We start from the raw sequence: 12,788 nt of genomic DNA on the forward strand, positions 1-12,788 counted from the left end.
CCTTAGCCACTGTTTACTTGACTGCTGATGACTCACAAAAGCTTCCTCCCCTCCATATCTCTCTGCCTAACTCTAGACCCATTTGTACAATTGTCCACTAGAGAGCTTTGCTTGACTGGCCCAAAGGGATGTCTCAAACTCAGCATATTGAAGATAGAATTTATCCTTCCATGCATACACTCATATTTCTCGTCTTGGTAACGCCATCATTCAGTGTTTTTGCCTGAGTTTTATTCACAGAAAGAACAAATTGATAGCAGTTGCATACCTCTTATAGGAAACTTAGACATGGAGGAAGAAGCTGTTCATACGGGGTCTTGCAAAAGTGCAGGCACTGCGGTAATATTTCAGCTTTTCTCAGCTGTACGAAGGGTTTTGTTTTAACTCATTTTCCTTGGTATTGTTTTAGATATTTGGCTTTCTAGTGGTTTTAAGGAATTTGGAATTAAATGTATTTTAATCTACCACCTGAACCCATTAAAGTGAGCCCCTATGGTGTTTTGTTTTGTTTTTTTTAACTGCCATGGTTAAAACCATGGTAGCTAGCGAAGGTGACATACTTAAGCTTTTTGAACTCTCATAATAGAAAACAGAAATTTAATGGTGTGTCTATAATGGCAAACCAGATATCTAGAATTTGCATGTTATTCATAGGATGAATAACACTGGCGATTATAGAGATTCGAGAGTCTTTTCAAAACATGAGAACAAAGGGAATAAGCTACAAAGCAATTTCTTTCTTTGTAGACAACTGAATAAAAATTATTTTTATGTCTCAAACATCATATGAACAAATTTAGTTGGCAAATAGCAAGCTAATAATATTTTATAATATAAGATATTAATATACTTAATATTGCAAAAGTGCTTCCTAATTAGTAAGAAAAGACATAAACCAGAAAAATGGGGAAAGGGCATGAATAAGAAATTCAGGATATACAAATGACCCACACACTTGAACAAGTATTTCTTCTTTCTCATAATCAAAAAAGTAGAAATTAAATTAATACTTTGAAGCCAACTTCTGAAAGTCAGCATAGCAAACAAGAAAGCTAGTGCTCAGCTCTGGGTGGTAACGGCACTCTCACCCTTAAGAAGGGGTATTTGCTTCCTATGGCTGCTCTCAGGAATTGCCACAAACTTGGTGGCTTAAAACACCACACATTTCTTCTCTTACAGTTGAGAAGTCTGGAAAGGGTCTCGCTCAGCTGAAATCAAGGTGTTGGCAGGGCTACAGTCCTTTGTGGAGGCTCCTGGGGGGAGGTCCTGTTCTCTTGTGTGGAGTCCTGCGCGTGGCTGAATGCTCTGCTTTCACCACCTTGAAGTTCATCTGGAAATGGCACTGGGTCGCCCACACCATGGAGCTGACTCTGGTTCTCCCTCCTCCTCACTTGCTCTGAATCTGTGTTTTTGGCTCATTTCTAACCTGTCTTGTCTTGGCCCTTCTGCAGCTCTTGTCTGCCCTAGCCCCGGGGTCTGCCCATCCCGATGCTGGGCTGTTCTGTTCCTGCCCTGCCTTTCCTCAGCCCTTGGCAACCCTGTTTGTTTTTTCCCTTCCTTAGCAGTGGAGAACATCATAAGATCAATGCTGACTGCCTTCTGCAGCCAAGCCAGGCCATTTCATTTCAGCTGAGCCAAGTCTGTGCGGAGCAGTTTTTATTTTTCTCCTTTTGACTACTCTTACAGTTTTCATGGCTTTTTTTCCTCCTCACATTCAAGGATTTTTTGCCTTCAGAAAGTTATGTTACTCTGGAAAAAGTGTACCCAGTATCCCTTTTGATTTCAAAATCTTAATGTGGACTCTCTTGACTTGATTTCTTTGGAAGAAACTGCTGAAGCTGCCATGTCTAAGAAGAAAGCTTTGGAGAAAAATTTTCTTCTTAGACATGGCAGCGTCAACAGTTTCTAAGCTCTTGATTCCATCTACCCTATCTCCATCATTGCGTCAGTCATCTGCCTTACTTCTCTACTGGGATTTCTCCCAGCTTGCAAATATACTCCCATTCTGAAATAACTAAGTCTGTAGCTGTGCAAAGAGAAGTTTGGGCCCCTTGCTTTCTTGTATTTGACTCCATCCAGTCTCCAGAAATGTGTCCCACTTCTAACTTACCAGTGACCTCCAAAGCATCATATCATTTGTGTCAGTTGTCATATTTGTTAACTTTCAACATTATTTATAACTTTATAACCAGAAAACAATTTTAACTTTATTGCAGAAATAAACAATGGAGTATTATTTTTCTTTATGAAGATAAATATCACCTCTTCTTCCTTTAAACATTCTCTTCCCTTGGTGTTTGTATTACATTGGTTTTCCCCCTCTTTTTTATTTCCTGGCTTGTCCTATTCCCTGTTATTATTTTTACCTTTTTTTTTTTTAAATGTGGATGTTTCCATAGTCTGTGTTTCTTGCCTTTTCATCTTCTGCCCTTTATTATTCTCAGCCACTGCCATTACTTCAGTTATCCATTCCCACGATTTCCACATGCTTAGCTTTGGTTGATTCTTGCCATTTTACAGACCATATTTCCAACTACTTCTAGAATGTTTTGTTACTTCAGCCTCAGTATGCCCAATTTGAACTCATCTTCTCTCTCCCCCCTTTCTTCCTTCTTTCTTTCACTCTCTCTCCCTTCCTTCTTTTCCTTCCCTTCCTCCCTCCCTTTCTTCCTTCCCTCACTCATTCTCTCTTGCTTGCTTGCTTGCTTTCTCTCCTTCTCTCTTTCTGTTTCCTTTCTTTATTCTCCTCCCTCCCTCCCTTCCTTCTCTCCCCCGCTCCCCAACTCCCAGGCTAAAGCAGTGCTCCTGAGTAGTTAGGACTGCAGACACACACATGCCACGGCGCCCAGCTCAATGTTCTCTTTCTTTCCCTGCCTGCTGCCCTCCCACTTCTCTCTTTGCATGGCAGGTGCGTGCACGCCGGCGTGCTCTGCATGTCTTCCTCCTGGCCGTTCCCTGTCTAGTTACGGTGTGGCCTTGTCTATGCCTTCTGAAGCAGAAGCCTAGTTATTGTTTTTTCTCCTTTTCCCCTGTGACCACGTTCAATCAGTTGCTGATTCAGTATATATTTGGTGTTCACTTTATTACATTTTATCTTTTCAGTTTTCACTGCTTCATTCCTAATTCAGGACTTTGTTGCTTTATAACTGAATGTCCAAAACTCTTTGTGAAACTTAGAACTGTTATTCTTTGCACCTAGATTCAGTCTGTTCTTTGGCCTCCAATCCTTGTGCTCCTACAGATCAGTGTTTATTCCGAAGCTTACAGCAGTGTGACCTGGTGTGTTTGTCACACTTAGCCCCTCCTGCTCTGCACAAGGGCTCCAGAGGCCTCCCGGGTCCCTGCTTCTGTACCTTTGTTCACAAGTCCTTCTGCCCGCCGTTGTGTGTTGTATACCTCCATGTTGGCATCTCTCCAGTGTGCCTTTTCCTGAAGCTTTCACCAATCAGATATGTGTGATTTCAAAAAACTTTGAAGTATGAGTAATATTTTTACATTCTGAGAATATCTTCTATCTCTTTTAAGACATTCTGTCATGTCCTATAGCTATTTAAATTTTTTTATTGCCTCATTAATCTTTAACTGATTTATAGTTTCAGAATAGTATCTTATTAATTATGGCATAGAAAAATACTGAACCAGACATTATAAGGTCTTTCTAGCTGTGTGACTTTGAGCAAGATTTTATCTCTCTGAGCCTCAATTACTTAAATTCTGAGAATCAAGTGAGATAATATATTTTAAATACATTGCAGACTAAATTCTGTATATAAATGTAAAATTCTCTACATGGATCATTAAAGTTTTTTTGTCCAGTGTATTTTCATTTATTTATAATGTTTCCAAAATGTAATACTAACTGCAGAATTTCAATTATACTCAACCAGTACTGCAAATGACCCTTAGGGAGAAACTCAGTCAAAGGGTATGCTAGGCCATCGTTAGCATTAAGTAGAAATTCAGGAGCTCTGGAGAGGGAAACAAGGCAAAGCAGGTATCAGAACAGACACTAGATGGTGACCAGGAAGAAGTAACTGAATAGCTACCACATTTCTCTGTTTGGGCTCAGACCTTTATGTAGTTCCCTGGAAAGTTGTCAGATCTCAATATGGTTGGCTCAAGCTAGAGCAGTTTAATTAAGAATACGTCATTATTTGGGTTTCTCTCTATCGAAATTCTAATTGGCCTCGATATTATTACTATAAAATTGTTTTTGTTTTAACTCTTATCACTGTTGAGAGTTGGTGACCGCTTGGTCAGAGATTGTAAATAATTCCCCGTGTGGACTAGAGTTTATTATGAGCTCTGGTTTAGAAATGGAAAGTGACTTCTGAGTTATCCAAGAAGGGCCAGGTTTTATTTGTTTTAATAGTAAAAGCTTCTCATATTATTCTAACCGTTGGAAATTAATAGACCATTTGTTAATAAATCCAGGAAAGAATTTGCTGTGGTTTATTTTTTTCTCACCTCACATATTGGCACCTCACTGAACCCACTTTTTGAGCTTCAGTTCCCACCACTGCACTGAAAATATCGATCAAGATGTCATGGACCCTCCATTGTGCCTGGGAGTCATGTCTCAGTTCTGGGCCTTTCAAGTGTCTTCCAGCAAATGTGGCTGAGCACTTCACTCTTCCTGACCTGTTTTCTTCTGGGGCACCTGTGTCACTACCACAGTCCCCTTGTTTTTCTTCATCTTCATTGGCTATTCCTTTTCAAGAGTTGGATACTAAAACCTGGACTATGTAGGATTTGGATTTGATACAGAGAATTTGATATAGAAAATGTTTGAAATAATTGAAGCTATTCCCAGTGTATTCCTTCATTAGAAGATTTTTTTTTAGTTTTGTTTACATATCATTAATGGCTATGATTCATGTCATAAAGCTATTTTTTTTAAACTTTCATAATAATTCATTTCCCTTTATGTTTTAAAAATATTACCTTTCTGTCTTTATTTCCCTACTAACTTACTTGGATTCTAGTAATTAGTTGTTGTAGTGAACACCACCGAGTGATGTTTTGAAACTTTGGACTTCATAAAGTTGGATGAGCTCCAGTAGCAAAGAAGGAAGTGTTAACTAGCTTAATTGACAAATAAATGCTTCCCAGCTTGGTATGTGATTGAGATTTTTGTTGCAAGTTCGTGAATCAGTTTAACTGCCCCTGCCCTGGGGACTAAAGTCAGATATGTGCTTGTGGGAATCTTTGTCTTTCCCACACCACCCTGCATTTTAAAAACTCTTGTGTGGGACAGTCCCACCATGTAATAGCTGTTCTTCCTTACTCAGCTACTTTCCCTGGAGAGAGGCCAGTAGAAAATCTAGACTAGTTTTTTGTAGTCTATTTTCATGTCACTTATTGAGAACTACTGTTTTCTGTTACATTATCAGTAAATATTTTAATCAAGGAAAAGGGAGGTAATAGGAAGGAAAGGAGAACAAAATCCTTAACCCTAGTAGGAACCTGATGAATGCAATTTGTTCTGGATAATTGCAGTAGTCCCCCAGGTAAAGAACCTTTTAAAAATATGTCAGATATAGCCAAGAGGAATGAAATCGTATGTTCATGCAAAAGCTTGTTCACATGCAGCCTTCATTTGCAGTTCCTATGAATGTTCATGGCAGCATTATTCATAATAGCCAAAGTCTGGAAGCAACCCAAACGTCCATGGAGCAATGAATAGGTCAACAAAATGTGATCTGTTCACAAGATGGAAAATTACTCAGCCATAAAAAGGAATGAAGCACTGAGACCTGCAGCCACACAGATGAACCTCAGATCCATGCTGAGTGAAAGAAGCCAGACACAGGAGACCATGTGCTGTGTGACTGTATTTCTAGGAAATCTTGAGTCACCATGGGCAAGTTGCTATCACCTTTGTTCAGTGGCCAGAAGCGAGGGCATTAATATTTACCCTTGCCAGGGTTTACTAGATTGAAGCGTTTCCAATAGGCCATAAACTTCCAGCATGTTGACTTGTACATGTAGATATTTGATCAATATATAGTAAATGAATATTGATTTAAACAGAAAAAGGCAAGTGAGAGTGCTTTCTAAACTTAAAGCCCTAAAGATAGGAGGTTGTGGCATTAATAGATTCTGGTGTGTTTATTTGAGGGAATTTAAAAATAATTTAGATGTTCAACAATATATTTTATTGTGGAGGTGTTTTGTAACTAATGACAACACGGAAATGACTTCTCTTCTAGGCCTTGCAGTATTAAAACATGTGCTGACACCACGAATAAAGGCAACTCACGTTGCTTTTGATTGCATGAAGAATTATTTAGATGCAATTTATGATGTTACGGTGGTTTACGAAGGGAAGGACAATGGAGAGCAGCGAAGAGAGTCACCGACCATGACGGGTAAGTGTGTTCATGCACCCGAAATGCCTGCCACGCGATGTATATGGTGCATATGTTTATGTAGAATTCAGTTTTGCAAAGTAAGTTAAGTGACCTTTTTTCCTTCATTACATTTACCTGGTATATTTTTCAAGATGTTATTAAGATGTAACAGTTGAAATTTCATTAGTCCTGCAAAGTGCGGTGTTTCTTGGCTGTCGTATTAGTCCTATGGACTAATCAGTTATCGTTAATCCAGCCTTTTTCTACTCAAAGTTCACACATACAAATGGAAAGCTCTGTAAAGGGGAGGAAGGCGTGAAGAAGGAGCACACCCCTGGCAGTACTGAGGTGCACATTATTAGTGCTGCCCTTTTGCTGTATTTTTCATAAAATATTTATGAAATTTGGTGTCATTGTGACAAGAAGAAATACAGTTAAGTGTGACCTTTTTTTTTTCCAAACATGTTAGGTTTTAAGAACCTTTGAGCTATTGTCAGATATATTCTTATTCTACCGTCCCTCCCTTATAAAAAAGTGGCATATTAATATTTTTCTCTTTTAAACTATTGAAGGAGTTATTTACCTATTTTTGCATTTGAAAACAAGACATTTGTTCAGCAAGATTGTCATTAGTTTATTAAACATAGTTTAAGATTAAACAAGTGTTTATAACCAATGAAAAACAGATAGACTCCCCATAATAACCTTGTTTAAATGCTGCTACTTTTATCATGTCCCCTCCTGTCTAAGAACCCGTTGGTTCAGCAGAGTTCATGGGTCATGCCAGCCTCTATAGCCTGCTCTCGGAGGACTGTGTTCCAGCCTTGAGCTCTGCCTTGCCTTCGCCTCGTCCTGCACTGTGCCGTGAAGCCTCGGCCATGGTGAACCTGGCTGACTGAGTCCTCCTGCACCTCATGCATATTCAGTAGTCAAAGACTTTGTGTGGCCACTCCTGCTTTCCACAGGAAACCACCCTCTCTTTTGTTGCCCTTATCCAAGCCTACTGTTCCCCTAGAGTGACAGGTGACGCCTTTCCCAGCATAGCACCGTGCCTTCTCCCCCTGCTCTCGCAGTACTGCTGTGGCACTGACAGCGTGTGTTATAGTGCTGGCACTTAGCGCAGGGCTCTGTCTTTCTCTCTTCCCAGCTGCATCGCAAGTGCCTTAAGGAATCCGAAACCCTCTTTGAGTTGCATTGCCTGGGTTCCAACCTCCCACTGCCCTGCTTATCCTCTGCTACATGTGAGCTGACTGTGGCTTTGGGGTGGTCACTGCCTATGTGTATTCATTACAAATTGTGTCTCTTTTCGAAAGATTGACCTTTCTGACACCCAGATACCATAAAGAAAATAAAATCTTATCACTTCAGTCAAGGATAAAGTATTTCTGAATTAAGGGAAAAATACACCAGAGTAAAATCAGGACTGAAAGACAAACTGGGAAATTATTTGCAACTTAGATCATAGAAAAGGGGCCATTTCCTTCATGTATAAAGTACACTTACAAATTGTTAAGAAGATGACTGATAACTGGAAAGAAAAATGGGTAAAGGACAAGAACAGACATTTCACATTTAACCGCATTCATAAGATAAGTGCAAATTAAAACTACAGGGGATGCCTTTTTTTTTTTTAATCCATTAGATGGGCAAACATCCCAAGGTTTGATCATAGGCTCAGTGGGTGAGATTAAAGTATTAACAGCCATTTTTATACTTTGCTGTTAGGAATGCAATATAGTATAAATCTCTGTAGAAGTTGCTTTGGACATTTATCTCAGATACACAAATGCATTCACATTTTAGATTTAGCATTCCCACTTTCTGAGACATTATTCTGTACGTATACCTGTGCACATAAGACATAATAATAACACATTTTTCCTTTTAGTGTGTTGCTTTTAACCCATAGCTTGAAAAACCCTGCTTTTATTTTTTTTGTTTTCTGTCACTGACTCAGCCCTGCTTTCAGTTGTTTATATTAATTGATGGGTGTTCTGGTCTGGTTATAATCTACTTTAGATTAATAGTCACTTTAAATTATATGAAATCTGGTATAAGTTGTGTTAGGTATAAAATTCTGTAACTTGGAATACTGTAAGTACTTTGTGGCCAATTTCATTAGTATTAAATATTATCTCTATATATAGCAGGCGATTTAATATTCATATTTTATGGTGCAATTAAGAAATAATTTTTTTCATGAAGTTGTTAGATTGTTGATATGCCGTGACCCAGTGTTTCTCAGAGCATTCTCGGGGATCACTGTTTGTCAGTATTAGCTGCAGTGATTGTTGAACATGCAGAGCCTCTGCTCCACTCCACGTTGCTACCAGGACGCTCTACAGGGAAGCTGTAGAAGCTGCAGTGCTAACAAATGCTACAGGAATTCTTGCGGTCACCTCCATGAGGTCTCATGTTGAAGAGAGAGGCAGCCAGTAGTGTCCCTTGTCCTTCCCATTTTATGGTGTAAGTTTCATTTTAAGGGAGGTATAAATCAAAGCCCACCTGGGCATTCTCGCATGGTTCACTGCTTCTTGTCATCATGGAAGATGTCATTGCGGCAGAGATGAGACAGGGTAGTTTGATTACTATTGATTTTTTTAAAATTATATTTCTGAAATGGCTGGTGTAATATAATAAATTGTGTGCTTAAGGACAACATTTGGTATTCTATTTAAGTATTGTGTGTGATCCTAGTTAAGTTTTTTCTACCAGTATTTTCATATTACAACATATATATACTCTCCATGTCTATTAATATTTTTATATTTAAAAATATGGAGGCCAGGTGCAGTGGCTCATGCCTGTAATCCCAGCACTTTGGGATGCCAAGATGGGTGGATCATAAGGTCAGGAGTTCTAGACCAGCCTGGCCAACACGGTGAAACCCCATCTCCACTAAAAATACAAAAATTAGCTGGGCACAGTAGCAGGCGCCTGTAATCCCAGCTACTCAGGAGGCTGAGGTAGGAGATTCACTTGAACCCGGGAGGCAGAGTTTGAAGTGAGCTAAGATCGTGCCACTGGACTCTAGCCTGGGTGACAGAGCAAGAATCTGCCTCAAAAAAAAAAAGAAAAAGGGGGGGGATCAGGGAAGAGGGGATTACAGATAACCCAAAAGAAGAAGAAAAAATCTCCACAAGTTCACCTATCCAGCTGTAACCCCAGTTAACAGTTTGGATATTTTCCTTTAAATCCTCTTTTTTATAATGTCTATATGTTGGAGAAAGTATGTGCCTTTATGTGTTTTTTAAAGATGAGATTGTGTGTGTGTCTATAGTTCCTGTTCTTCATATTTTCTGTGTGTCATAAATAGCTGTGCATGTCAGTACATATACTTCCATAACTTTTTTTTAAAGGCTATATAGTGTTCATTGATGTGATTTAACAGCAGTTATCTACCCAGCTTCATCCTGTTGGATATGCGTCCTGTGTGTTGCCTTCAGAGCAAATGGGACTTGGTTTCTACAGCAAATAGACCTGTGACCCATACGAATACTTGGAAGACTTTCTGCATTACCCAAGCATATCAGTGTACTTTAGTGCCTACTAGAAATTTACAGGTAGAAAAACAATTATACCTTAGAGTATTTTTTCCTAGATTCCCTAAGGTGCTATAGTGTAATTTTTACTCAGGTAATATGAACTATGCTTCAACTAAGATAGTTTTTGCAAATGTGGATATATAAGTACTTCATTAAATCTGTAGGAAGTATTTATGCCACTTATTTCCTGCCTTCAGTGTTAGAACCTCCTAAATGTCATTTGACATTGAACTGCTTTCCACTTTGTCGCCTGCTCCTCTCATAGTCCCTATCCGGGTCCTGAACCTTAGGGACTTGGCTGTTACAGCCCCACCATGGCTACGCTGGGCCTTGGTCCTCTCTGAGACTTAGTTTCTTCATCTTACAAGGAGATAATAACAGCCTCTGCCTGCCTAGAATTGCAGAGATTGAATGAAATAATCAGCGTTCTCAAAAGCATGCTGTAAACGCATTCTGAGCACATGTAAGTTTTAGGAAAAACCAAAGGACCCATGAAGATTTTGGAGTCCTTTCCTCACAGCAGCACTGCCTCTTCTTCCAAAGCAGGCGTCTTAGTAGAGGCCCTGCCACTTCCTGAGCACTGTACTCCACAAAGCTTTCTATTTCTGACATTCGAAATGCAGTCTGTTCCATCTTCCTTACAGTCTGTGTGCCAGCACTTGAAATATTGGGTGTTTGCAGTGCTGACCAGATGATTACTTAATTATGGAAATGTTGAGGTGGAGATCTAGATAATTCAGTGAAGGCAGGGAAATTAGTATTGGAATCTGTCTTTTTATGTATCAGAAATAGAAATAAGATTGGGTGAGAAGTAATATGTGGCTAAAACACTATAATAGCTAACACATAGTGCATACTGTGTGCCAAGCACTCCTGTAGGTGCTTGAAATCTTCTTGGAATGACCCTTTCAGTGGTGCTATTATTATTATCCCTACTTTATAGACTTGGACACTTAGGCACAGAGAGGCTGACAGAGTTGCCCAAGGTCACCCCAGAGGTGGAGACCCAGGCTACCTGACTACATCGTGTGTGCTCTTCCCTAGGGTACAGTTCTGCTGCTCAAAATGCTTTTTAAGCAGTTCTTTGATTTTTCAGATGATAGTACTGTAGGAAAGTTAAGACAAAAATATTGAAAAATTAAAATCTTTGTTTACTGTTTTGCACATGTGTTATTAAAGCCAGTTTACTCCTGGAAGTGTATAAGAATACAGGGTATTTTTGATCACCTAAATGCTGCATGTTACTAAGAGCTCGACACTGAAATCAAGAAGAGCAGTTGCAGAGAGTCCTTAGGAAAAACGGGAAGTGTGGGGTTGAAAGAGCAAAGACAAGTGTTCCTCGGACAGTGGAGTGTAGGATTCATCATTTCTCAGAACATGTTTTTGAACGCGTTTTCAATTTGAGGCAAAAGGTCTCAGTCTCCTACTCGGCATACCTCCCTACCTTAGTCAGCTCTTCAGTCTTAGGAATATTTCTTTGTTCGCCAAGGAACTTAAATACGTTAACATTCTTACCTTTGCACAAGGAGCCACCTACAAAGAAGGGAGTTTCTAGGCTCAAAGTTCTTTCTTAGAATACATAATAGCCTCATCCCTTGTGCAATCGAGGCTGAAAAAGACCGTCTCCTTTTTTCAGATTAGCAAGTCTTAAAAACTACAGTTGTTTACAGCGCTCATGGCTATTCCACAGTAAGAATTTTGGTTATTTTACCAATTATATAATATGTTAAAATATGGCAAGTATCAGGAAAGCAAGGAGTAGCAATGATTAGAAACCAATGGCCAAGTTAGAGAGGAGGGGCAGTTGCTCCCGCAAGTTTGTTGTGGCTGTGTAGCAGTCAGTGACGAGAAGCTGTGTGTCAGGCGATGAGCAAGGAGTTGAGGATTATCAGGCGCCTGTGAGTGCCCAGCTGTGTGCCAGGTAAAGAGGTGCCATTGTGAACCAGACCAGCTTCCTCTCGGCCCCCGTGGAGCTCACAATCTGGTGGGGAGGCAGCAATCACCGTGGTGACAGGTGACACACTAGGATGGGGGCTGGTGATAGTAGGCATTTTGGAGTCCCTTCAGAGAGGTGAGTATGGACTGAGAGGAGGTTCCAGCTTCCTATTCCTGGGCTGCGTATAGCACTAAAAGTTGTCACATGAAAAATTACATTTGGTACTATTGATTTAACTTAATGACTTACGTAATTATAGTCGACTTAGAAATTATAACATGCTCTTCTACTTCAGCTTGAAATCCCTAACCACCAGTTTACAATCCTTATTTATTTTTAACTTTTGTTTATTTTTGCTAAGGAATCTGTACTTTTCCGTCATTTCACAACTTTTTTTGTCCTATTACCTTATTTCCATTATGTTACTTTATATGACCATGAGTTCTAAAATAGAAAAAAATGAATTATTTTTGTTGTTTGCTAGAATTTCTCTGCAAAGAATGTCCAAAAATTCATATTCACATTGATCGTATCGACAAAAAAGATGTCCCAGAAGAACAAGAACATATGAGAAGATGGCTGCATGAACGTTTCGAAATCAAAGATAAGTGAGTAACAACAGTTCCACCACTTCCGGAACTTCAGTTCAACTAGATTTCAGTATAGTCAACAATTGGAAACCAGTGTAAATAGTTATATTGTCTCAAGAATACATTTTATAAATTCAAATCAAATTTTATGCATATCTGATCGTGTTTTAAACTTTACTTGTACAAATCACTCTAAAAGAACTTGTTACAGTGGGCCCATCTACTTTCATTGATAGTATTTCTTTGACAATACTACATGATAACATAGCAAATTAAATTAAAAACAACAACAAATACACAAAAAAACTTTCCAGTGTCAGCTGCCCGGACCTACCTCTCAGGTCACATAGAGTGGGGTTACTGT

General features: G+C 39.3%; 1 protein-coding gene across 5 annotated transcripts in view; it reads left to right on the forward strand.

The window, feature by feature from the left end:
* The window catches only part of AGPAT5 (1-acylglycerol-3-phosphate O-acyltransferase 5), a 53,493-nt gene that overhangs the window by 34,998 nt on the left and 5,707 nt on the right, over positions 1–12,788 (forward strand). For all 5 annotated transcript variants that reach the window (XM_007961598.3, XM_007961600.3, XM_037985360.2 and 2 more), the window contains 2 exons: positions 6,213–6,371; positions 12,319–12,442. In XM_007961598.3, the coding sequence (XP_007959789.3) occupies positions 6,213–6,371; positions 12,319–12,442 (283 nt within the window). The remainder of the gene's footprint in view (positions 1–6,212; positions 6,372–12,318; positions 12,443–12,788) is intronic.

The sequence above is a fragment of the Chlorocebus sabaeus genome, chromosome 8 (genome assembly GCF_047675955.1).
Source record: "Chlorocebus sabaeus isolate Y175 chromosome 8, mChlSab1.0.hap1, whole genome shotgun sequence".
In the NCBI taxonomy this organism is placed as follows: Eukaryota; Metazoa; Chordata; class Mammalia; order Primates; family Cercopithecidae; genus Chlorocebus; species Chlorocebus sabaeus.